Below are 27,641 nucleotides of genomic sequence, written 5' to 3' on the forward strand. Positions count from 1 at the left end.
ACGTGTTTCCTTTTTCCAATTATACATTTTTATAACCTAAAATATTGGTGTTAAGCTGCTGTTATTCCAGAGGTCAGCTGATAATGGACCAGATAATAACTTATCACAGACGTTGCAGCAGTAAAGTATTTATTCCTTTAATCTCTCTTCAGTCGTCACTTGTGGAAAAATGAAAACTTCAATGGGAACTTTTCGATGTTTCCAATTAGAACGTGTTAATGTGTTACCCTGTTAATGTGTTACCGTGGTAACGTGTTACCCTGTTAATGTGTTACCGTGGTAACGTGTTACCGTGTTAACGTGTTACCTGTTAATGTGTTAACCTGTTAATGTGTTACCCTGTTAACGTGTTACCGTGTTAACGTGTTACCTGTTAACATGTTACCCTGTTGACGTGTTACCGTGTTAACGTGTTACCGTGTTAACGTGTTACCTGTTAACGTGTTACCCTGTTAACGTGTTACCCTGTTAACGTGTTACCGTGTTAACGTGTTACCTGTTAACGTGTTACCCTGTTGACGTGTTATCGTGTTAACGTGTTACCTTGTTAATGTGTTACCGTGGTAACGTGTTACCCTGTTAATGTGTTACCCTGTTAACGTGTTACCCTGTTAACGTGTTACCGTGTTAACGTGTTACCGTGTTAACGTGTTACCTGTTAACGTGTTACCCTGTTGACGTGTTATCGTGTTAACGTGTTACCTTGTTAACGTGTTAACCTGTTACTGTTTTATCATATTAACGTGTTACCGTTACCCTGTTAATGTGTTAACCTGTTAATGTGTTACCTGTTAACGTGTTACCCTGTTAACGTGTTAACGTGTTACCTGTTAACCTGTTACCCTGTTGACGTGTTATCGTGTTAACGTGTTACCTGTTAACGTTTTACCGTGTTAATGTGTTACCCTGTTAACGTGTTACCCTGTTAACGTTTTACCATGTTACCCTGTTAACGTGTTACCATGGTAATGTGTTACCGTGTTACCCTGTTAATGTGTTACCGTATTAACGTGTTCACGTGTTACCCTGTTAACGTTTTCCCGTGTTACTCTGTTAACGTGTTACCCTGTTAACGTGTTACCCTGTTAACGTGTTACTGTGGTAATGTGTTACCCTGTTAACATTTTACCGTGTTAACGTGTTATCCTGTTAACGTGTTACTGTGGTAATGTGTTACCTGTTAACGTTTTACCGTGTTAATGTGTTACCCTGTTAACGTTTTACCCTGTTAACGTATTACTGTGTTACCCTGTTAACGTGTTACTGTGGTAATGTGTTACCCTGTTAACATTTTACCGTGTTAACGTGTTATCCTGTTAACGTGTTACTGTGGTAATGTGTTACCTGTTAACGTTTTACCGTGTTAATGTGTTACCCTGTTAACATTTTACCGTGTTAACGTGTTACCCTGTTACCCTGTTAACCTGTTACCGTGGTAATGTGTTCCCCTATTAACGTTTTACCGTGTTAACGTGTTACCCTGTTAACGTGTTACCGTGGTAATGTGTTACCGTGTTACCCTGTCAACGTGTTACCGTATTAACGTGTTCACGTGTTACCCTGTTAATGTTTTCCAGTGTTACCCTGTTAACGTGTTACCGTGGTAACGTGTCACCGTGTTAACGTATTACTGTGTTACCCTGTTAACGTGTTAACCTGTTAGCGTGTTAACCTGTTACCGTGGTAATGTGTTCCCCTATTAACGTTTTACCGTGTTAATGTGTTACCCTGTTAACGTGTTACCGTGGTAATGTGTTACCCTGTTAACGTGTTACCCTGTTAACGTGTTACCCTGTTAACGTGTTACCGTGGTAATGTGTTACCGTGTTACCCTGTCAACGTGTTACCGTATTAACGTGTTCACGTGTTACCCTGTTAATGTTTTCCAGTGTTACCCTGTTAACGTGTTACCATGGTAACGTGTCACCGTGTTAACGTGTTACCCTGTTAACGTTTTACCGTGTTAACGTATTACTGTGTTACCCTGTTAACGTGTTACCCTGTTAACGTGTTAACCTGTTAACGTTTTACCGTGTTACCCTGTTAACGTGTTAACCTGTTAACGTGTTACCCTGTTAACGTTTTACCATGGTAATGTGTTACCCTGTTAACGTGTTATCGTGTTAACGTTTTACCGTGTTAACGTGTTACCCTGTTAACGTGTTATCGTGTTAACGTTTTACCGTGTTAACGTGTTACCCTGTTAACGTGTTACTGTGGTAATGTGTTACCCTGTTAAAATTTTACCGTGTTAACGTGTTACCCTGTTACCCTGTTAACCTGTTACCGTGGTAATGTGTTCCCCTATTAACGTTTTACCGTGTTAACGTGTTACCCTGTTAACGTGTTACCGTGGTAATGTGTTACCGTGTTACCCTGTGAACGTGTTACCGTATTAACGTGTTCACGTGTTACCCTGTTAATGTTTTCCAGTGTTACCCTGTTAACGTGTTACCGTGTTAATGTGTTACTGTGGTAACGTGTTACCCTGTTAACGTGTTACCGTATTAACGTGTTCACGTGTTACCCTGTTAACGTTTTCCCGTGTTACCCTGTTAACGTGTTACCCTGTTAACGTGTTACCGTGGTAATGTGTTACCGTGTTAATGTGTTAACGTGTTACCCTGTTAACGTTTTACCGTGTTACCCTTTTACCCTGTTAACGTGTTACCGTGGTAATGTGTTACCGTGTTACCCTGTTAACGTGTTACCGTAGTAACGTGTCCACGTGTTACCCTGTTAACGTTTTCCCGTGTTACCCTGTTAACGTGTTATCGTGTTAACGTGTTACCCTGTTAAAGTTTTACCGTGTTAACGTGTTACCCTATTAACGTGTTACCCTGTTAACGTGTTACCCTGTTAACGTTTAACCGTGTTACAGTGTTAACCTGTTACCGTGTTACCGTGGTAGCGTGTTACCCTGTTAAAGTTTTACCGTGTTAACGTGTTACCCTGTTAGCGTGTTACCCTGTTAACGTTTTACCGTGTTAATGTGTTACCCTGTTAACGTGTTACCGTGGTAATGTGTTACCCTGTTAACGTTTTACCGTGTTACCCTGTTACCGTGGTAATGTGTTACCATGTTACCCTGTTAACGTGTTACCGTAGTAACGTGTTCACGTGTTACCCTGTTAACGTGTTACCCTGTTAACATGTTACCCTGTTAACGTTTAACCGTGTTAACGTGTTACCCTGTTAACCTGCTAACGTGTTACCCTGTTAACGTGTTACCGTGGTAACGTGTTACCCTGTTACCGTGTAACCCTGTTAACGTGTTAACCTGTTAACGTGTTACCCAGTTAACGTGTTACCCAGTTAACGTGTTACCCTGTTAACGTTTTACCGTGTTACCCTGTTAACGTGTTACCCTGTTAACGTGTTAACCTGTTAACGTGGTAACGTGTTACCCTGTTAACATGTTACTCTGTTAACATTAACGTGTTACCCTGTTAACGTGTTACCCTGTTAACGTGTTACTGTTACTGTGTTACCGTGTTAGTGTTATCATGTTAATGTGTTACCCTGTTAACATGTTATCGTGTTACCCTTTTAACGTGTTACTGTTACTGTGTTACCGTGTTAGAGTAACCGTGTTAACGTGTTACCCTGTTAACGTGTTACCCTGTTACTGTGTTAACGTGTTACCCTGTTAATGTGTTACCGTGTTACCCTGTTAACGTGTTACCGTGTTACCATGTTACCCTGTTAATGTGTTACCCTGTTAACGTGGTAACGTGTTACCCTGTTAACATGTTACTCTGTTAACATTAACGTGTTACCCTGTTAATGTGTTACCGTGTTAACGTGTTACCGTGTTAACATGTTACCCTGTTAATGTGTTACCCTGTTAACGTGGTAACGTGTTACCCTGTTAACATGTTACTCTGTTAACATCGTGTTACCCTGTTAATGTGTTACCGTGTTAACGTGTTACCGTGTTAACATGTTACCCTGTTAACGTGTTACCCTGTTAACGTGGTAACGTGTTACCCTGTTAACATGTTACTCTGTTAACATCAACGTGTTACCCTGTTAATGTGTTACCGTGTTAACGTGTTACCCAGTTAACGTGTTACCGTGTTAACGTGTTACCCTGTTAACGTTTTACCGTGTTACCCTGTTAACGTGTTACCCTGTTAACGTGTTAGCGTGTTATCATGTTAATGTGTTGCCCTGTTAAGGTATTACCCCCGTTAACATGTTAACCTGTTAACGTGGTAACGTGTTACCCTGTTAACATGTTACTCTGTTAACATTAACCTGTTACCCTGTTAACGTGTTACCCTGTTAACGTGTTACTGTTACTGTGTTACCGTGTTAGTGTTATCATGTTAATGTGTTACCCTGTTAACATGTTATCGTGTTACCCTTTTAACGTGTTACTGTTACTGTGTTGCCGTGTTAGAGTAACCGTGTTAACGTGTTACCCTGTTAACGTGTTACCCTGTTACCGTGTTAACGTGTTACCCTGTTAATGTGTTACCCTGTTACCGTGTTACCCTGTTAACGTGTTACCATGTTACCCTGTTAATGTGTTACCCTGTTAATGTGTTACCGTGTTAACGTGTTACCCTGTTAACGTGTTACCCTGTTAACGTGTTACCCTGTTAACATGTTACTCTGTTGACATTAACGTGTTACCCTGTTAATGTGTTACCATGTTAACATGTTACCCTGTTAACGTGTTACCCTGTTAACGTGGTAACGTGTTACCCTGTTAACATGTTACTCTGTTAACATTAACGTGTTACCCTGTTAATGTGTTACCGTGTTACCCTGTTAACGTGTTACCGTGTTAACATGTTAGCCTGTTAACGTGTTACCCTGTTAACGTGGTAACGTGTTACCCTGTTAACATGTTACTCTGTTAACATTAACGTGTTACCCTGTTAACGTGTTACTCTGTTAACGTGTTACCCGTGTGCCTCATCAGGTGCCCTGCGGCTCGTGTTTGAGTTGAAGCAGACAGGAAGAGGAGCAACATGGCGGCCAAAGCAGGAGATGACCCGGCCAGCCTGATGAGTCTGTCCACCGTGTTCTGCCTGAGGAACCTGAGGAGCACCATGTGCTACCAGGGCTTCAGGAACAAGCTTTGCCTGCGCTCCGACATCTTCCTCCCAAGTGAAATCTGCGATAAGTTGGTCAACACGTATGTAACCGCCCCCCTCCCCTCTCCATCTTTGTTACAGTATTACAGATTTCATGTCTAATTCCTCTTCTTCCGTGTCGTGTTTTTAACAGATATATGGATTTAGTCCACACAGACAGTAACTTTGAACCAGAAGAGAGCTTCTTCCAACTTTTCTCAGATCCTCGAAGCACCAGACTGACCAGAGTTCAGCTGAGAGAGGACTTCGTACGGGACAGAGACCTGGAGGCCATCAGGAAACAGGTGGAGCTCGTTGTCCCGCCCACAATCCCTCACCCTCTCCCTTCACCCTCACCTTCACCATAACCCTCACCATAACCCTTACCCCTCACCTTCACCATAACCCTCACCCTTCACCTTCACCATAACCCTCACCATAACCCTCACCCTTCACCCTCACCTTCACCATAACCCTCACCCTTCACCCTCACCCTTCACCCTTACCTTCACCATAGCCCTCACCCTTCACCCTCACCTTCACCATAACCCTCACCCTTCACCATAACCCTCACCATAACCCTTCACCCTCACCTTCACCATAACCCTCACCCTCACCTTCACCATAACCCACACCATAACCCTCACCCTTCACCCTTACCTTCACCATAACCCTCACCCTTCACCCTCACCTTCACCATAACCCTCACCCTTCACCATAACCCTCACCATAACCCTTCACCCTCACCCTCACCATAACCCTTACCCCTCACCTTCACCAAAACCCTCACCATAACCCTCACCCTTCACCCTCACCTTCACCATAACCCTCACCCTCACCTTCACCATAACCCACACCATAACCCTCACCCTTCACCCTTACCTTCACCATAACCCTCATCCTTCACCCTCACCATCACCCTCACCCTCACCTTCACCATAACCCTCACCCTTCACCCTCACCCTCACCATAACCCTCACCCTTCACCATAACCCTCACCATAACCCTCACCCTTCACCATAATCCTCACCATAACCCTCACCCTGCTTAACAAACACTACATCACTCCTTCTGTAAGAAAACTACCCTCATACACTGGAAATCAAAAAACACCAAACACATTAAACTGGAAAATCCTTCCAGTAGATTACTTCTCTACGAAGAATCTCTCATTCTCCATCAAAACCTCAGGCGGTCGGTTTGGTCGTTTTCACAAACCTCATCCCATCCATCACTTTACTTTCTTTACATATCCACAATCAGAATTTAAACAGACTGACACTGTAAGTGGAATTTAGAGTGACTGCTTAGTACACACACTCACACTCACACACACACACACACACACACACACACACACACACACACACACACACACACACACACACACACACGTATACACACCACACACACACACACACACACACACACACACACACACACACACCCTGTCACACACACATACATACACACATACATACACACACACACACACACACACACACACACACACACAGACATACATACATACATACACACACACACACACACACACACACACACACACACACACAGACATACATACATACATACATACATACACACACACACACACACACACACACACACACACACACACACACACACACATATACATACACACAAACTCACACACACACACACACACACACACACACACACACATACATACAGTGCATCCGGAAAATATTCACAGCGCTTCACTTTTTCCACATTTTGTTATATTACAGATTTATTCCAAAATTGATTAAATTCATTTTTTTCCCTCAAAATTCTACACACAATACCCCATAATGACAACGTGAAATACATTTTTTAGAAATTTTTGCAAATCTATTAAAAATCAAAAATGAAAAAAATCACATGTACACAAGTATTCACAGCCTTTGCCATGACACTCAAAATTGAGCTCAGGTGCATCCTGTTTCCACTGATCATCCTTGAGATGTTTCTACAACTTGATTGGAGTCCACCTGGTAAATTCACTTGATTGAACATGATTTGGAAAGACACACACCGTCTATATAAGGTCCCACAGTTGACATGTCAGAGCACAAACCAAGACATGAAGTCCAAAGAATTATCTGTAGACCTCCGAGACAGGATTGTATCGAGGCTCAGATCTGGGGAAGGGTACAGAAACATTTCTGCAGCATTGAAGGTCCCAATGAGCACAGTGACCTCCATCATCCGTAAATGGAAGAAGTTTGTAACCACCAGGACTCTTCCTAGAGTCGGCCGCCCGGCCAAACTGAGCGATCGGGGGAGAAGGGCCTCAGTCAGGGAGGTGACCAAGAACCTGATGGTCACTCTGACAGAGCTCCAACGTTGCTCTGTGAAGAGAGGAGAACCTTCCAGAAGGACAACCATCTCTGCAGCACTCCACCAAGCAGGCCTGTATGGTAGAGTGGCCAGACGAAGCCACTCCTCAGTAAAAGGCTCATGACAGCCCACCTGGAGTTTACCAAAAGGCACCTGAAGGACTGTCAGACCATGAGAAACTAAATTCTCTGGTCTGATGAAACAAAGATTGAACTCTTTGGCCTGAATGCCAAGCGTCATGTCTGGAGGAAACCAGGCAGCGCTCATCACCTGACCAACACCATCTCTACGGTGAAGCATGGTGGTGGCAGCATCATGCTGTGGGGATGTTTTTCAGCAGCAGGAACTGTAAGACTAGTCAGGATGGAGGGAAAGATGAATGCAGCGATGTACAGAGACATCCTTGATGAAAACCTTCTCCAGAGCGCTCTGGACCTCAGACTGGGGCGAAGGTTCATCTTCCAACAGGACAATGACCTGAAGCACACAGCCAAGATAACAAAGGAGTGGCTTCGGGACAACTCTGTGAATGTCTTTGAGTGTCCCAGTCAGAGCCCAGACTTGAACCTGATTGAACATCTCTGGAGAGATCTGAAGATGTCTGAGCACCGACGCTCCCCATCCAACCTGATGGAGCTTCAGAGGTCCTGCAAAGAAGAACGGGAGAAACTGCCCAAGAATAGCAGCCAAGCTTATAGCATCATACTCAAAAAGACTTGAGGCTGTAATTTCTGCCAAAGGTGATTCAACAAAGTATTGAGCAAAGGCTGTGAATACTTATGTACGTGTTATATTTTCCTTCTTTATTTTTAATAGATTTGCAAAAATTTGCAAAAAAGGCTGTAACATAACAAAATGTGTAAAAAGTGAAGCGCTGTGAATACTTTCCGGATGCACTGTACACACACACACACACACACACACACACACACACACACACACACACACACACACACACACACACACACACACACACATACAGTGGTGTGAAAAAGTGTTTGCCCCCTTCCTGGTTTCTTATTTTTTTGCATGTTTGTCACTTAAATGTTTCAGATCATCAAACAAATTTAAATATTAGTCAAAGATAACACAAGTAAACACAAAATGCAGTTTTTAAATGAAGGTTTTTATTATTAAGGGAGAAAACCAATCCAAACCCACATGGCCCTGTGTGAAAAAGTGTTTGCCCCCTCCTGTTAAAACATAACTTAACTGTAGTTTATCACACCTGAGTTCAACTTCTCGAGCCACACCCAGACCTGATTACTGACACACCTGTTCTCAATCAAGAAATCACTTCAATAGGACCTGCCTGACAAAGTGAAGTAGACCAGAAGATCCTCAGAAGATAGACATCATGCTGAGATCCAAAGAAATTCAGGAACAAATGAGAAAGAAAGTAATTGAGATCTATCAGTCTGGAAAAGGTTCTAAAGCCATTTCTAAAGCTTTGGGACTCCAGAGAACCACAGTGAGAACCATTATCTACAAATGGAGAAAACATGGAACAGTGGTGAACCTTCCCAGGAGCGGCCGGCCGACCAAAATTACCCCAAGAGAGCAGAGACAACTCATCCGAGAGGTCACAAAAGACCCCACGACAACATCCAAAGAACTGCAGGCCTCACTTGCCTCAGTTCAGGTCAGTGTTCATGACTCCACCAGAAGAAAAGGACTCGGCAGAAATGGCTGCATGGCAGAGTTCCAAGACCAAAACCACCGCTGAGCAAAAAGAACATTAAGGCTCGTCTCATTTTTGCCAGAAAACATCTTGATGATCCCCGAGACTTTTGGGAAAATACTCTGTGGACTGATGAGACCAAAGTTGAACTTTTTGGAAGGTGTGTGTCCCGTTACATCTGGAGTAAAAGTAACACCTCATTTCAGAAGAAGAACCTCATACCAACAGTAAAATATGGTGGTGGTAGTGTGATGGTCTGGGGCTGTTTTACTGCTTCAGGACCTGGAAGACTTGCTGTGATCAATGGAACCATGAATTCTACCGTCTACCAAAACATCCTGAAGGAGAACATCCGGCCATCTGTTCGTGACCTCAAGCTGAAGCCAACTTGGGTTCTGCAGCAGGACGATGATCCAAAACACACCAGCAAGTCCACCTCTGAATGGATGAAGAAAAACAAAATGAAGACTTTGGAGTGGCCTCGTCAAAGTCCTGACCTGAATCCTATTGAGATGCTGTGACATGACCTTAAAAAGGAGGTTGGTGCTGGAAAACCCTCCAATGTGTCTGAATTACAACAACTCTGTAAAGATGAGTCGGCCAACATTCCTCCACAGCTGGAAAAGACTCATTGGAAGTTATCACAAACGCTTGATTGCAGTTGTTGCTGCTGAGGGTGGTCCAACCAGTTATTAGGTTTAGAGGGAAACACTTTTTCACACAGGGCCATGTGGGTTTAGATTGTTTTTCTCCCTTAATAATAAAAACCTTCATTTAAAAACTGCATTTTGTGTTTACTTGTGTTATCTTTGACTAATATTTAAATTTGTTTGATGATCTGAAACATTTAAGTGACAAACATGCAAAAAAATAAGAAATCAGGAAGGAGTCAAACACTTTTTCACACCACTGTACATACAGACACACACACACACACACACACACACACACACACACACACACACACACAGAGCTGGTAGCCTGCCGTTCGAGGGTACGTTGTGTTGTGTCCCACCAGACGACCTTCAAACAGCAGGTGTAGGTCAGTCTCACAGATTGCTGTGGAATTCAAATTTAAATTTCCCGGTAATCCATTTCATTGCACATTTGCTGAATTGACGTTGTACTGATGACGGATGAAGGAACTGTGATAGTGAACCTGCGAGCTGCAGTCGATGTCAGCAGTTTGTTCACTAATAATCTAATGATGGACTTTCTGGATGTTGCAGGACCTGATCGAGCTCCACCTCAGCTACTGCAACAGCCTGTCGTCCCGCAGCTTGAAGACGCTCAGCTGCTTCCGAGAGACTCTGGTGTCTCTCTGTTTGTTCGGCTGCAGCCACATCTACTACAGGAAGGGCGGCGCCCCGCTCGCCTGCAACGAGGACACGGAGGACGAAGAGGACGAGAGCCCCGCTTCCAGGCAAGCGCTGGAAACAGACTTTAACTTCCAGGGTTTCAACCGCCTGAGGTTGCTCAACCTCGGAGGACTTCCTGACGAGGTGGATGCCGAGACGCTGCTCAGACCCCTGAAGTCTCTCACCTCTCTAGATCTGTCTAATGTACAGCTGCTAGCAACAGCTTTTCTCACCCAGTGGAAAGACAGACTGGCCTTTCTTGTTCTCTACAACGTGGACCTGACGGAGGAGCTGGTCGGTACCGTGGTGGAGCTGGTTAATCTCAGGTATCTATTGTCTTCTGGTGGCTCCTGCGTTACACAATACGTAGGAAAACTCTCCCAAAATGACGTTTATTACTTGGTGAGTCACAGGATTTGAAATTTCTCTCAGCACCATGAAAGATGCGTTAACATTAAAGATTACAAGCAATCACTGAAGCCACAAAGTTACAATTTAGAAACTAAATAAAGTCAAATTAACAGCAGAATTTTTATTTGTGCTGCATGTTACAACCCCGTTTCCAAAAAAAGAGCATATATTTTTCATTAAACAATGAAATTTCTCAGTTTCAACATTTGATTTATTTTCAATTAAATATGTAGTTACAGGATTTGCAAATCATTGCATTCTGTTTTTATTTACATCTTCCTCAGCCTCAACTTTCTTTGGAAACGGGTTTGTAGAAATAATTTCACGCTTCATCATTCAAAGTATTTAACGAGGAAATGTTTGCAATGTAAAACAGTGACTATTAGTTTTCTATAGAACATTAGGGCCATTTTATCTTTGCAGTTCCTTAACACTGGGAAAAATTCAAGTACAACTATATATGGCTCAAATTTATGCAGTGAGTATATAATAAAGCTTTAATCCGTGAATTAAAAAATGTGAGCTACAAAAGTGTGTCGAGTGTCTGCTGCTGGAAAAAATTTAAAATTAAGAGATGACAAAGTATCATGAATTCATAAATTGTATATTTATTGGCAGCGAACATGTGCAGCATATTCCACTCTAACCACAGCAGTCTCTGCTTGTTGGGAAGTTATTAAGAGAAAGTGAAAGAGAGTGGATTGGGATCGGTATCATTTTTATATCATTAATATCATGCATGACTTTCAAAGCTTACTTCTTCAGCATCAATTCATTTTGAATACAAATGTTCCCGAAATGCCTCATTTTCAACACTAGATAACATTAAAGCAATTTGGATTTCATTTGGCCATAAAAGTATTTACTTGAAGTCAGATTGGATTAAAGGGATAAGTTTTAAACTTGTTTACGTGTAAATTCTAATGACCATATCAGTGTAGTTAACTTTTAATTTATAATTCTGGATTTCCCTGATATGTTAAGGTCCTAATCTGTATGTACAGCATTTCTCTTTGCATGCCCGTTCATAACTTGTAAAGGCAGTTATTAATAAAACATCACTGCTTTCTTCAGGCATCTTGACATCTCGCGGGAGAGCCGGCGGACGTCAAAGTTTAAGATGACCCGGAAAATCCTGACAGCTATTGTACAGCGTCTGGTCAATCTGGTTTCACTGGACATTTCAGGTCACATCATGCTGGACAACTGCACAGTTCCACACTTTGAAGAAGCGATGGGACGTCCGAGGTGAGCAACCAACTGTAAAGGGTGCAATGAGTCCACTTTCTGATTGTCATCTTCAAATTAACTGTTAATCCACTCGCGGATATTTAAAAATAGGTGAATTTTTCTCAATAAATAAAAGACCAAGTATAATAGTTTAAAATGTTTTTTTTTTTTAAATTTTGAAATTTAGCTTCTTTTTTATCTATTACTAGCACTTTAGATTTTTTTAGATATTTATACAGAAAAGTAGAAAATTCATAAGGGTTAACAAACTTTACAAAGTTTTTTTTGTATGTCTTCTCAAGTACTTTGAGTTTTTTTTATGTTTTAGATCTGACACTGCACGTAAAATAATGATGCATCAGAACCAATGGTGTTGCTTATCATTGACATCTCAGTAATACCCTCCCGTCCAAAAATATATGCATAGTATATACTTTTTTTGTATTTTCTTTTTAATTCAAAATTACAGTGGCATTAAGTAAATAAGGTGGATTTATTTTTTTTAAGGATTAAAATCTTTAAAAAAAAACATTTAATATTTGGTCGTCATGATAAGGACTGATGTTGGTTAAAAAAAATGTACTTGGTGAAAGTGGAAAATAATAGTATTTGTATGGCGGGTCTTTGACGTCATCATTGTCCTCTAACGTACTGACTATGAGGTTTATTTTTAAGCAATGCACATAACATAAAAACTCATATTTGTCTGTTTCAGCATTGAACCATGCAAGAGCAGCATCTACCCCTTCCAGGAGCTGAAGAGGCCCCTGCAGTTTCTGGGCTTGTATGACACCACCCTCTGTACTGTGACACACATCCCTGCTTATAAGGTACCGTTACTGCTTCTATTATGAATAGGTTCGAACTCATCATGACAAATTTCCCTTCACACAATGTGAGCGGTCGCCTCCTAATTTAGTCGACGGTAGATGTTGTGTCACGGAAGCACATGTGACCAAGAATCTGCCAAGTGCAACTAAAGCTTTTGATTGGTTGTGTCTGAAATTTAGCAGGTCCGGCTGAACTGACATTTGCTTTTTAAGAAATATTACGAACCTATTTTCGGACCTCCCCTGAAAGCAGCATTGTTTAACTGAAGTGAATCCCCATGCAGTGCAACATTTTAGGACATATTAATGTATTAATTCAACACGGATGGATAAGTTAAGTAAAATTCAAAGCTAGTATCACACGTCTTTTAATCTTGTTATGAGTCATTTACATAGAGAGAAGCGGTCACGCTGCTGTTTGGTGTCATCGAGTGCACCACACTGAACAAGAGAAAGCAAAGCAGAGAGTTGAAGGAAGAGAACAGAAAGGGAATTATAGACCGGGAATGTTCAGACCATCTCTGAGCAGCTCGATGATTCTGTGACGACAGTTGCAAATACAGTGAGGAAGTTTAAGGATGAAGGGACTGGATGTGAACAGAAGGATGTGGTAGTTGTAGACAAAGAAACAAGGACAACTTCATTGTATAAGCATCTGTTGCTTCATGAAATATGAACTAGGAGTAATTCACTGTTGAAAAAAAACATAAAAAAGATAATTTTTTCAATGCAATTAAGTCAAGTCCCAGTGATTCTGAGAGGATGTCCTTTAGACAGATGAGATGATTTACGCCTGCTGAATACGACGAATCACATCAGCTTTCCAAGAAAAGAACACCAGACCGGCTGTGAAATACAGAGGATGCTCGTTATGTTTTATGTTTGTCGGTTATGTATTCAATTCAATTCAATTCAATTCAATTCAATTCAATTCAATTTTATTTCTACAGCGCCAAATCACAACACAGGTTATTTCATGGCACTTAACACATTAAAGTCTTTACAGCAGAACTTTACAATATTATACAGAGAAACCAACAATTCATCAATTCAACAATTCAACAATTACCACGTAAGATATGAGAAAAAAACTCCTCTTTAAGGGAGAAAAACCTCCAACAGAGGGAAGAAAAACTCCCTTTAACAGGAAGAAACCTCCGACAGAACCAGGATCAGAGGTGGGCGGAGCATCTGTTAACAGAACCAGGATCAGAGGTGGGCGGAGCATCTGTTAACAGAACCAGGATCAGAGGTGGGTGGAGCATCTGTTAACAGAACCAGGATCAGAGGTGGGCGGAGCATCTGTTAACAGAACCAGGCTCAGAGGTGGGCGGAGCATCTGTTATCAGAACCAGGCTCAGGTGGGCGGAGCATCTGTTAACAGAGCCAGGATCAGAGGTGGGCGGAGCATCTGTTAACAGAACCAGGCTCAGGTGGGCAGAGCATCTGTTAACAGAACCAGGCTCAGGTGGGCGGAGAATCTGTTATCAGAACCAGGCTCAGGTGGGCGTAGCATCTGCCTCGACTGGTTGGGGTGAGAGTAGAGCAGAGAGAGAAAAGGACAGCATAGAGATACAAGAAGATACAAAAGAAAGAACAGAAACTGCACGAGCGAAGGAACTGAATGGAGACAACAGATAATAAGCAGAAACTATGGAAAAGTTAATGAGATGTAATGGTGAGATATGAGTTATGGAGAGTAAATCTGTGCAGGGCAAATTGAAATCTCAAAACTTTCAAAACCTTGTGGAGCTGAACCTACTCCCCGGTGTCAGAAAGCTCTTGTCTCAGTGGGAAGTCACGAGTCCAGCAGACCCAAAACACACCTAAGAAGGAGAAACAGCTGGGAACCAGTGGACCAAACTATATGTTGGTAGGTGCCGAAGTGTCATCGAGAGCTACAGTAATCACTTGTTTATCTGAGATTGCTTCTGAAAGGTTTGTGCAACAAAATAGTAGTTTCAGGGTCCCATCATGTTGCCAATGCTATTTTCATTGACTTTATTATTTGAAATGTTTTGAAGATTTTTTATTAAATATGGACCAAACAACCATTCCTGGTTGGGGCTGAAAGACGATGCCGTCGCTGATGGCTGACGGTCATCACAAACAACTCATGCTGGTAACTGTTGGGTTACGAACAGGAAGCTTTGTGTACAGGAATGTTTCATAGGAAGGTCTTTCCCAGCTGGGCTGTCCTGACGGGTTATGGTGCTTCGGTTAGTGTGCAGCTAATGTCTAACTGGCAAATGTGAGCTAGAGAATGAGGGAGTAGTGGTGTGGTTCACTCAGTTGCCCGTCTCCATTTATTTATAGTGTACATTGCAATCTTAAGTAACAGATTAACTACACAAAAGATGACAAAGCTGAAAGGTACGTTAAATAGCAGAAGCTATTATCTGAGCGAAACATCTTCGTTGATGCACTAAACTATGATAATGTTGAGGGGACCGGCTCAACACCTGCTCTTAGTAGTGCTGCCAACAAGTGGGCCGGGGGGACGGGTTGACATCTGGATGACATCTGGATGTAGTAGGGATGTACTTTTCAAGCAAAAGTTCACTGAATCTATTCGATTATTAATTGATTATTAATGCTTTCTAACCTTATATTTGGATATTGCTTTTATTAAAACCCTCGGTGAATTGGCTACTCAGTTAGCAGATGTTTTATGTGGGGATTTATACTGTAAAATATAGCTGTTTTTTTGTGACATTAAACACTTTTGTTTGTGGTCATGAAGTTTCAAGACGGAAGATATCAGTCCAAGACAAGCGAGGACGTTGGTGATCGGTCAAAACATATTACTAGAACTGGAAGCATTTATAACAGCAGTCCGAGTACCCCATGCAGCTCAGACCTGAAACCATGTCAACCAAACCCAAGCGTCTCCTGAACACCTGGAAGCGCCCACCTGAGGGAAGCGCCCACCTGAGGGTAGCGCCCACCTGAGGGAAGCGCCCACCTGAGGGTAGCGCCCACCTGAGGGTAGCGCCCACCTGAGGGTAGGGCCCACCTGAGGGAAGCGCCCACCTGAGGGAAGCGCCCACCTGAGGGAAGCGCCCACCTGAGGGTAGCGCCCACCTGAGGGAAGCGCCCACCTGAGGGAAGCGCCCACCTGAGGGTAGCGCCCACCTGAGGGTAGGGCCCACCTGAGGGAAGCGCCCACCTGAGGGAAGGGCCCACCTGAGGGTAGGGCCCACCTGAGGGAAGCGCCCACCTGAGGGTAGCGCCCACCTGAGGGTAGGGCCCACCTGAGGGAAGCGCCCACCTGAGGGAAGGGCCCACCTGAGGGTAGGGCCCACCTGAGGGAAGCGCCCACCTGAGGGAAGGGCCCACCTGAGGGTAGGGCCCACCTGAGGGAAGCGCCCACCTGAGGGTAGCGCCCACCTGAGGGTAGGGCCCACCTGAGGGAAGCGCCCACCTGAGGGTAGTGCCCACCTGAGGGCAGCGCCCCCCGAAACTAAATTTCCCCACTGTGGGATTAATAAGATTTTATCTTATCTCAGCGTCAGACCAACTCAAAGGGCCGTGACATTCACGTCCGTTTGGCACTAAGCGTGTTTGTCATGGTTCCCCTGTTGCCAGATTCCAGACAAGCTCCCCTACACAATTATAAAACTTGTCAGATACATTAAAAACATAAAACTTTCATCAGACAAAATATATTTTTCCTTGATATTTGAAAAACTGTAAGTATTATCATATTATGAAATGATGGAAGATGAGGGTAGATGGTTTAAAAAAATAAAACCATAGCATTCATGTCTAACCCTGTAATGACCAAGACAAGAGCTTTAAAGTGAAGGCAGTGAAGTTACCCAGAAAATAGCCTTGTGTTCATGAGGTTAATCAGTGTACTGTACAGATGTAATATAATATTCTATCTACAAATTATATATACTCTAATAATAATAAATCTGAACAAATATAATAGGGTTTCAACTCCAAATGTGCTTGGACCACCTAACAAGTTCATCAGGCGTGTAATGGTGTGTGATTGGACCATCCAGCGATTAAAGAGGAATTCATATACAGTGGTGTGAAAAAGTGTTTGCCCCCTTCCTGATTTCTTATTTTTTTGCATGTTTGTCACTTAAATGTTTCAGATCATCAAACAAATTTAAATATTAGTCAAAGATAACACAAGTAAACACAAAATGCAGTTTTTAAATGAAGGTTTTTATTATTAAGGGAGAAAAACAATCTAAACCCACATGGCCCTGTGTGAAAAAGTGTTTCCCCCTAAACCTAATAACTGGTTGGACCACCCTCAGCAGCAACAACTGCAATCAAGCGTTTGTGATAACTTGCAATGAGTCTTTTCCAGCTGTGGAGGAATGTTGGCCCACTCATCTTTACAGAGTTGTTGTAATTCAGACACATTGGAGGGTTTTCCAGCACCAACCTCCTTTTTAAGGTCATGTCACAGCATCTCAATAGGATTCAGGTCAGGACTTTGACGAGGCCACTCCAAAGTCTTCATTTTGTTTCTCTTCATCCATTCAGAGGTGGACTTGCTGGTGTGTTTTGGATCATTGTCCTGCTGCAGAACCCAAGTTGGCTTCAGCTTGAGGTCACGAACAGACGGCCGGACGTTCTCCTTCAGGATCTTTTGGTAGACGGTAGAATTCATGGTTCCATTTGTCACAGCAAGTCTTCCAGGTCCTGAAGCAGTAAAACAGCCCCAGACCATCACACTACCACCACCATATTTTACTGTTGGTATGAGGTTCTTCTTCTGAAATGCGGTGTTACTTTTACACCAGATGTAACGGGACACACACCTTCCAAAAAGTTCAACTTTGGTCTCGTCAGTCCACAGAGTATTTTCCCAAAAGTCTCGGGGATCATCAAGATGTTTTCTGGCAAAAATGAGACGAGCCTTAATGTTGTTTGTGCTCAGCGGTGGTTTTGGTCTTGGAACTCTGCCATGCAGCCATTTCTGCCGAGTCTCTTTCTTCTGGTGGAGTCATGAACACTGACCAAACACTTTTTCACACATGGCCATGTGGGTTTGGATTGTTTTTCTCCCTTAATAATAAAAACCTTCATTTAAAAACTGCATTTTGTGTTTACTTGTGTTATCTTTGACTAATATTAAAATTTGTTTGATGATCTGAAACATTTAAGTGTGAAAGACATGCAAAAAATAAGAAATCAGGAAGGGGGCAAACACTTTTTCACACCACTGTATATTAATAATGGTTAAATCTGGAATCTCCTGTGTGATTTTGTTTTTTCCAGGTGACTGGATCAAAGAATGAAGACCAGGTTCTGAACGCCATCGAGGCGTACACTGAGTTTCGTCCCGAGCTGGCCCACAGAGCCATCAATCAGCTGTTCGACATCGCCCGGATACAACACTGCAGTCAGCTGCTCCGAGCTTTGCAAGTATGAAGTTGGGTCTCTCTTTGAAGGAAAAGCAATGCCACTGACGTCCTGTTACATCTCTCATTTTTAACATCCCTGTCCTGTAAACTTTGCGTTCTTGTTTCAGCTCGTCATAGCAGCGCTGAAGTCCCATAAATACGATAAAAGCATCCAGGTGACGGGCAGTGCGGCTCTTTTCTACCTGACGAACACGGAGTACCGCAGCGACCAGAGTGTGCGGTTGCGCCGAGAGGTCATCCAAGTGGTACTAAATGGGATGGAACAGTACCAGGAGGTCACTGTAAGTCTGACGTGTCTCCATGCAGTCATGGTGGACATGTTATTGGGAGTTCAATGATTTCTGTGAACAGTTCTTTTCTGGGGAAAAGGGAGTGCACAGCATACATCTTCATCAGAAAAACAACTAAGAATTCAGTGCACAAGTTATCATTTCGTTTGGATTCTCTGAAATCAACACAGGGTCCAAAATATACGTACAGCTGGATATCTGACCGGTCTGCTTGGAAGAATTGGTACAGTTCAATTAAATGTGTTGGTTTCCAGGTGCAGAGGAACTGCTGCTTGACTCTGTGTAACTTCAGCATCCCAGAGGAGCTGGAGTTTCAGTACAGTCGGGTCAACCAGCTGCTACTGAAGATCCTGGAGCCGGCCCGGCAGGATGAGTCCATCCAGAGAATCGCCGTTCACCTCTGCAACGCTTTGGTGTGCCAGGTGGACAACCATCACAAGGAGGCTGTGGGGAAGATGGGCTTCGTCAAGGTAACATCAGCAGGACCGTTGCTGTTTTTAACCGTTCTGAACTTTCTCATATTTCATTCAGACGTTCATATGAGTTGATTATGGTTCTGACAAATTCTTTTATTTTTTACTTTTTTTCTTTCTTAGACAATGCTGAATTTAATTCAGAAGAAGCTACAAGACAGAATGGTGAGTGCCTTTTTGTTTGGAAATCTATGACTATATAGACATAAGTGTTGTGTTTTAGTATTGTGGAGTATTAGGACATATCATACAGATAGTGGCCCCAAGTTTATTAAGAATAATATCATTGTTTGGATGCTAAATTCAATATATTTTAAAAACCTTATTCAAGTAAACGTGTCTGTCTACATCTATAAATCAAATGTTACTTTATTGTTTATAGGAGATTGTTTGTTTGTTTCCACTCAGTGCGACCAGGTGATGGAGTTTTCCTGGAGCGCACTGTGGAACATCACTGACGAGACTCCCGACAACTGTCAGATGTTCCTCAACTGTCGGGGGATGAGTCTTTTTCTGGAGTGTCTACAGGTGAGTCCTTCACCTGTTGAGATTCAGCTGAAACAAGACGGGTTCATTTTTTTAAAGCATCTAGAATGTATTCCATACCAGATTAAATATCACGCTTATTGCTCTGTTATCTCATCAAGTGTTGTGAAATGTAATGCAGAGTTGTTTGAAAATCATGTTATCACATCAGTCCAATAATTTGTCCCAGGCAAAAAGATTGTTGTGTGTACGAGACTGAATATCACGCTGTTGGATTATTTGGACTGTGATCTGTGAATATTTCCACTGTCTAATATAATAATTCTGGTTTTGTATGATCATACTCCAGGAGTTTCCAGATAAGCAGGAGCTCCACCGCAACATGTTGGGTCTTTTGGGAAATGTTGCGGAGGTGAAAGCCCTGAGGCCCCAGCTGCTCACCCCACAGTTCATCACTGTGTTCAGGTAGGAAACTGTGGAAACCAGCGGAGAGAGCGACCCAGTAGCTGAGTGCCGGCTGCATGTCGTTCTCTTTCCCCACATATCCTGTTTGTCTCTATGACTTTCTATTAATGGCAAAAATACCAAATTCAAATATATCTTAACTAAATAAATCGAACTATTTCTTCTGCTAATCACTCAAGTTGTAGTTTGCATATCTGTCCGAACTTGTATAGATGGAGCTCCGAATAAGTTAGAAATTCTAAAAACGTGGATGGTTGGCAGACGACTTCATATCCTGACTGCAACAGAAGGTTGTAAAATGTTCAGTTGGACACCCTGCAGTAATGTCACCGATTTAATATTCATAGACTATATAGTCATCCACTTCTTCATACAACACACATTATGCACATTATGCATTATTACACACATAAAAATAGGAACAGATGAAATGCTGAAAGACTTTTATTTTAGCTATTTGTTTGACCAACACATGATTACAGAACACATGATTACAGTTATTAGTCAGGTTGTCTTGATGCATGGTGAATAAAAAAATCCAGGTTGGCATGCCCAGAAAGTTCAATCAGTTCGTCTGAACCCAAAGTTTAGTAGGAGAAACTTTTCATCAGTAATTATGAAATAGCACGTAACCATTATAATTCATTTTCAAAGTTATATACATATGAAACCTATTGCTCCTCTCATGGTTCATTAACTGTGCTGGTTTTGGTCGTCTGAGCTTTTTAGAAGGTTCGAAATACTTTCATAAGTGATGAGAAGTTACTCCCACTAAACTTTGAGTTCAGATCAAGCGGCAACCAGCAGTGACGTCACCCGTTGGTTTGTGAGCCTTATGAAGCCTTGAGTTTGGAATTTGGCCGGCACCATCTTGCTAGTTCGGAGCAGGAAGTGACCATATTTGGACGAACTGGAGGAGGAGCCAGCGGTGGATCTGACTGATCTGATTGGAAACCTGACGATACTACATCCCGCCCACCGATAGCTGTAACCTGACTGCACCACAGGCCTGTCAATCAAACAGACACGCCCCCAAAAACAGGTCTTCTTGAATCTTCTTTTCTAATGAATGAGGGATTATTTTCAGATGGACCTCCAGAAAACTAATAAGAAGGAGTGACTTTAGCTAACAACACCGAGATAACTGATGGACACATTTTATTCACTTTGGATTTGATGAGAGAAGTTGAATGGGAGTCTATGGAGCCGGAGGCTTTTTGGAGCCGACCTCTAGTGGCACTCGCTGGTATTGCAGCTGAAGACACTTCTGCATCAGCTCCATAGAAGTTCGTAGTCAGGGTTGAGGTTTTTTGTCTTTTTTTAGGAGGATTGTTGCTCCACACAACAACTTTCAATCAGATGCTCGATGTTGGATTGTGTTCTCCCTCATACAGTAACCTGCTGGACAGTAAGGCAGACGGGATCGAGGTGTCGTACAACGCGTGCGGTGTGCTTTCACACATCATGTTTGATGGGCCGGAGGTTTGGTCGATGGAAGAGCCGCGAAGAGACGCGGTGATGGACAAGATGTGGGACGCCATCCAAAGCTGGGACGTCACCTCACGGCGTAACATCAACTACAGGTGAGTGTCTGTTTACTATTTTCTCATTAATGGGATGCAGTATTTTGGTGTCTTATTTTATATGAAATCTTTGTTTAAGAATGTTCTCAAAATTCAAAGTGAGAAGTCATCAAATATCACGTCATGTAACACCGGGTGGGTTGAAAATTGAATTAACCCTGTTGGTGTAATAAATTACATTTAATATAAACTACATTAGTTATTGTAGCCTCATAGACAGTTATAATACTTTGACTGACATCTAAGTCAGTATTCTCTCAAGATTTAAACAGTTCGCAGCAATGATCAGTTATAATTACTGGATGCTCGACCATTAAGAAAGTAAGAGTTGCCTTTTTGTGTGGTTTTTTTTCGGTATTTTCAGGTGTTTTCACACTCGGTCCCTCATGTAGCCGACATGGTCTTATTTTAACATTTCTTTTCGTCTGTGAACACGGAGCTGCTGTAACTTCCTACAAAGCTCCAGTTTTCTCTCAACTGTTTAAAGGACGTTCTTTCAGAAGGATTATCAATTGTCAATTTGCATTTGAGCCCATTTCAGTCTGTTTTTTAAGTTTTTCTTTGAAGAGTAGATTCCTCCTGTGTCTTTTTCCATTGAGCCCAACTTCTTTTTTTAAATCTTTTTGGAAGTTCTTCTTTCCTATTTGTCTCCCTCTCACTGTGTTTTGCCACATCCAGGGAGGTTGGCTTGGACCTTAAACTACTACTGCTCATTGCTTGGAGAGGGTCTAGTTTAACAGGCTTGTGTATCATCTTCTTGCTGAACCCTCAGACAGCTCTGTCCTTTGTGAAGATTGTCATTCATCCACTCGCTTGATTTCCTTGAAGACGTTTCACCTCTCAGCTGAAAGGCTTCGTGGGTTCACCGATCTCCTTTGCATTCTCTGGTCTTTGTTAAAACAGCCGAGCGACCGGGATAAATAGGCCGAATGACTTACTACGAGATTGAAGATGAAAACAAAATAATACTTTAATCCAATTTATATAATCTCTATGTTTAGCAACAATTCTGGCACGACTTAAAAAAAAATATCTTTGTAGAAGAAGCAATAAATGACCTCCATCTTTCTCTGCTTTACTCTGACATCCACTCAGAAAGCTATACAGAAATTGACTTTTAATTTCCACACTTTTTTCAGAGGAATTAAGCTTTGTTTCAATATGCTGTAAGGGCAGCAACAGGCATACCCACAGCAGTGACAGGCCAAAGGTGCAGCTATGAATAATGTTATCTAACTTTTTCATCAGAAGTTTATGGTCAACCGAAGGGTATAAACTGCAAATAGAAAAACAATTTACAAACAGGCAGGACCCAGCAACTCAGACACCGAGTTGTGTTGTAGTTGTCAGTGGCTTTTCCTGTTTTTGAATTTTTAAAGTGAGTTTGTTCTGTCAGGTCATTTGAGCCCATCCTGCGCCTGCTGCCCCAGGGCATCTCCCCCGTCAGCCAGCACTGGGCCACCTGGGCTCTCTTCAACCTGGTGTCAGTTTACCGTGAGTATCTCCACGCTTCGTCTCAACATACAGTTCTGACATACTTTTATACTGTGTGGTAACATTGCAGTTTCTCTTTCACTTTGAACCAGCTGCTCGTTCTTTTACTCCGTTAGCACCCGTAAACTTCAAACTGCAAAGTGGTTTGGTAGAATTTACATATTTTTGCCCTGTCGTTATGGTAGTTGTTGGTTTTTCTATAACTGATTATTGTAAATTTAGATTGAATGCAAATATTATTGAATGAACAAAAATGATGATCAGTTAAGCCTGTAATTTCCTCTATAGTTTGCCTATCTCCCCTTTTAGGAAGAGCGTAGTAATAAGAAAACGGCCACAGCAAAAACACAGTGACGCAATTTGGAATATTTTTTAGCATGAATTGAGAGACTAAGTACAACCCCTTTAACCAGTGCCCCTTACTGAGTATCTTCGTGAAACAAAAATGCAGAAGTGGATTTGATGCTGTTGAGCATAAATTTGTTCCGTATCCACTAATGTACAGAAATAATTCTCACAATCTTTCTATTCCCATTTTTTATTTATCTGCAGCTGGCAAGTATTGTCCCCTGCTGATAAAGGAAGGAGGAGTAAGTCTTCTGGAGAGAGTTCTGGAGCTGGAGAGCTCCCAGCCGGAGACCCGGGACATGGCCAGGTAAGACCGATGAGCGGTTCGAGGAACCTGGACTTTGATCGCCTTCTCATTCAGGTTTTGTGGCTTCGCTTTTAGGAAGCTTTTCTAAAACAATTTCTACAGGTGTTGATTTGATCACAGGCAGTTGCATATGCTTCCTGTTGTATTTAATAAAGAGGGACATACTTTACTTACTGTACTTTAAATCCATACTGACTCATTTGGTCACTTTTTGGTGGATTTGGTCGGGAATAAGAAGAAAAGTTAACCATCGTTTCCTGTTAGTTCTGCTTTGTTTCATGTTCACACTGGCCTTTTATAAACTAACAGAGTCATATGAACTGCAGATGTCATCATACATTATGAACAACTGATGAAATATTTGTTTAAAAACTCAACTAGGCTTCATATGTAATGAAAAGTGATGATTTTGAACTTTCAGAGAAGATTCCTGTTTTCATTCACTGACATGCACGTGTTACAATAGCTATCAAATTATCTTCCTGTAACATAGTCATTTTATCAGGTGCATCAGGGCGATGTGGCCAAAACATTCAATCTAAACTTTTTTTTTTTTTTTTCAGTAGCCAAGAACAATTTACGATTTCGATCAAATTTGTTTTGTCTTCATAAACTTCATGAACTCATGATGAAACATGATTATGCCGACAACAGCATATATAAGACCATCCCATCCTTGTAAATGCCACACCGTAACTCAAGGACCAGAAAGGGAGATTGTGGCCATATTTTCAGCCATGTATTTGGTTGGATACTGAATTGATGACACTAATCTCGGCTGTCCACCTTGAAACTGCGTGGACGCTCTTCTCTGCTTTTGGGCTGAAGATGTCTGTGAAGCTGTTCACATTTTAGAATTTGTAGTGGTTTATTGCACTCTTCACTGATTCAAGCTCTTCAATATCTTGCCCGGTGGGTACCAAGTGCTGTGTTTATTGTCTGACGGCCTCCTGTTTGAGTGTTTGTTCAATCACTTGTTGTGTTGAACTGAGTTTGTACCTAGTTTGGGACTCAGAAAGAAGCACGTGTGCTAATGTCTCTGAAACTTTTTGAATTACAACCGCAGTGCTCATGGTGGCTGAGTGCGATGATGTTGAAGTCGAGCGATTTTTCGAGAGTTTTGGTGCATGTGATGGTCAATGCTGATTGGAGGGCTGCTCCAATAGTTTCCTGAGTTCTACGCCCGTACGATACAAATGACTGCAGATGATTCCCAATGGAGGTTTAGCCAAACCCAAATATTTACACTGTGAATTTGGGTCTCGTAAAACCAGCCGAGTCAGGGAAACCCCTGTGTTGCATCAATGTTTGTGAACTAAGGAGACCAGTTTTGTGTGAATTTACACTTTAAGTTTAGATCCTACCTGAATTTTAAACCAATGCCGAACTGTAATCCTAGTTTTGACTTTTAACCCTCCCAGAGCACAACAACCAGTCTGGGTGCCCAGCCTGGTATGCAGGCCCAGAAAAGGGCTGTAAGTCTCTGCCCTCAGATGTGAAGTCTTTTCTAAGGAAATGGAAACCGCCTGTTACTGTTGTCACTGCAGAGAACTGCTGCTGCTGACATTTGAATGACGGCGAAGAATCTCAATTTTGTGATTTATGCATTTTTCACATCGTTCACGACTAAAAACTTGAAATAATCGGAGTAATTCCATATGTTGCCCAGCCCCTAGTTACATTTAGCAAACAAATATACAACAAAAAGATGTCTAACAAGTTCTTGGGTCAGAAACCAACTTGTAAATGTTTTTCAGGAAAGTAATGGAGCAGTGTGAAACCTTCAAAGAAGACCCCATGGAAACAAATCAAGGACAGGAGGTGAACTATGGACAGCGAGGTTGACTCAGGAGCCAATACTTCCAGAAAACATCATGCAAACCCTCCTAAGACCCTCCTACCGTCATCGCTGCAAAGGGTCAGTCGTGTGCATTAGTCTTATTCTTATCATTCTTATTTTCTAGAGCAGAGCAGTGTCTCTGACCCTCTTTACAGCATTTTGGACAAAAAAAACTAATATATGACACATAGGAATTAAGATCTGGTGCATGGTGTTTTATTGTGAGGATACTGACCTTTGCTGCACATAAGCATCTCTTCAGGTGGGGGGAGGAGTTTGTGGGGGTTTTGGTTGACTGTTATCTTCTCAGTGTGTGTGTGTGTGTGTGTGCGTCAAAGATTTAAATGACAGAACAAAAGAACTGCAGTGATGCTCGGTTCTCGTGGATGGAAACAAAAGGAACTCCTCAGCTCACTACCATTAACTGGGACATTGAACTGAAGACGAAAGGTCCCAGGGACCGTCGGACCGTGTCGGGGGGGTCCAGGGACCCCGTCGGGGGTCCTTCACACTCGCTGTGTGCAGAACTGCAGACACGTGTTCACTTCATATTCACCATTATGTGTGTAAACTGCAGAGGCATTACACTGATGTTGATCGGGTGGGGGTGTGGTGGGGTGGGGTCGGGGGGCACAATTTGGTGGACTTCTTTTTGTTATATATGTAAATATTGTGTATGTCTCGTCCTTTTACTGTGTGTATGTTTTATAATGTAAACTGTAAACACTCATGACTTTACTCTATTTAAATTTTTGTTTCGGTTTAACAGTCGTTTGTACAGTCGGTGCAAAAAAAAACAGAAAAACGATATATACTAAAACTGAATCATTGAAATCCAGGCTGGCAGTCCTGATTCTCTGTTCCTGAGAGAATGTAGTTCCACTTTGCTTCTGTGTTTGATCATCTGGTACCTGTTGAGTCTTCTGACTGGAAGCAGAGCTGAACTCCAGTTGAGGGAAGCAAACCACCACAACCGCATTTGGGATGAAGTTTTAATGCCAACTTGTGAGCCCGACTTTATCCCCTAAGATAAGGATTGGACCTCAGGAACTGTCTTGAGGCTGAATTAGAAGCAAATGCCAAGGTTCAACATCTGGTGGAAAGATGGAAGCACCAAAAGCAGAGGAAGGAGGCTGTGACGGCAGACGTTGAATGTCTCATTTATTTTTGCATTATGAGCTGTTTAACTATCACAGACGGGTGTCATGTTTTAAAGAGCATCGCACTCCCAGAACACTGCAGACCTCAGGACCAATGGTGTCATAAAAGTCATGAAATACATGGAATTTTTCATTCCACGTGTTCTCCATCTTTATGGGAAACCTGGCGCCCACATGCTGCCGTGGTTTGGTTGGAGATTCAGGTGTGTTGATGCCAGCGGCTGCTTGTATGGTCCTGAGCCCGCACAGATGTGGTTATTGCACTTCTTTCTTTTTTAACTCCACACCAGCAGATTTTTTTTTTTACTTTTCAAACTTGTAATTAAGCCTCCAACAAACCTTTAGTCAAATAAGCATCACTTGAGGACATTTATCAGACGTTCCACAGCTCCATCTCTCCATTTGTTTCACATGCAGTCATATTCTCACAAACACCCGGAAATGAAGGCTGATGGAAAGTTGGTGCGTTTCCCTTTGAGGTTATCCACAGATTCTGTTTAGATATCCACACATTTGACTCTGCTGTTTTGTTTCTGCTCAGTCAGCGCTGCTTTAATAACTACATACTGGTCGGTTGGTGGGTCGCCAGTCGGATTACTGGTGTTTATCATCGGGGTAGAAATGTTGCTTTCTCTTTTCAGGTGCTTTAACAAGAGAGATGGCAGGATTTCACATTAGTTTGCCCTCAAGCTCAACAGTGCTTCCGGTGGTCAAGTGTGATACCAGCAAAAACCCAAACACCATTATCCTTTAACAACTGGCTGCTAGAGTTAACGGCTCCATTTACATCCAACACGCAATTCTTATAAGAAGCTGATAGAGAAAAATCAAATGGTACATTCAC

General features: G+C 42.3%; 1 protein-coding gene across 2 annotated transcripts in view; it reads left to right on the forward strand.

Annotated features, from left to right (window-relative positions):
- Positions 1-26,237, forward strand: part of zer1 (zyg-11 related, cell cycle regulator) — a 27,288-nt gene extending 1,051 nt beyond the window's left edge. For both annotated transcript variants that reach the window (XM_069168892.1, XM_069168893.1), the window contains exons 2-16: positions 4,934-5,149; positions 5,242-5,392; positions 10,359-10,813; positions 11,973-12,146; positions 12,844-12,958; positions 18,206-18,352; positions 18,459-18,632; positions 18,896-19,111; positions 19,238-19,279; positions 19,523-19,642; positions 19,950-20,065; positions 21,460-21,648; positions 23,045-23,142; positions 23,695-23,797; positions 25,555-26,237. In XM_069168892.1, coding sequence (XP_069024993.1) covers positions 4,983-5,149; positions 5,242-5,392; positions 10,359-10,813; positions 11,973-12,146; positions 12,844-12,958; positions 18,206-18,352; positions 18,459-18,632; positions 18,896-19,111; positions 19,238-19,279; positions 19,523-19,642; positions 19,950-20,065; positions 21,460-21,648; positions 23,045-23,142; positions 23,695-23,797; positions 25,555-25,642 — 2,355 coding nt within the window. In that variant the 5' untranslated portion in view covers positions 4,934-4,982 and the 3' untranslated portion in view covers positions 25,643-26,237. The remainder of the gene's footprint in view (positions 1-4,933; positions 5,150-5,241; positions 5,393-10,358; positions 10,814-11,972; positions 12,147-12,843; positions 12,959-18,205; positions 18,353-18,458; positions 18,633-18,895; positions 19,112-19,237; positions 19,280-19,522; positions 19,643-19,949; positions 20,066-21,459; positions 21,649-23,044; positions 23,143-23,694; positions 23,798-25,554) is intronic.
- Positions 26,238-27,641: the final 1,404 nt, after the last annotated feature.

The sequence above is a fragment of the Embiotoca jacksoni genome, unplaced genomic scaffold, assembly GCF_022577435.1.
Source record: "Embiotoca jacksoni isolate LCO1_2020_lvr unplaced genomic scaffold, fEmbJac1.0.p SCAF_42, whole genome shotgun sequence".
NCBI classification, from domain to species: domain Eukaryota; kingdom Metazoa; phylum Chordata; class Actinopteri; family Embiotocidae; genus Embiotoca; species Embiotoca jacksoni.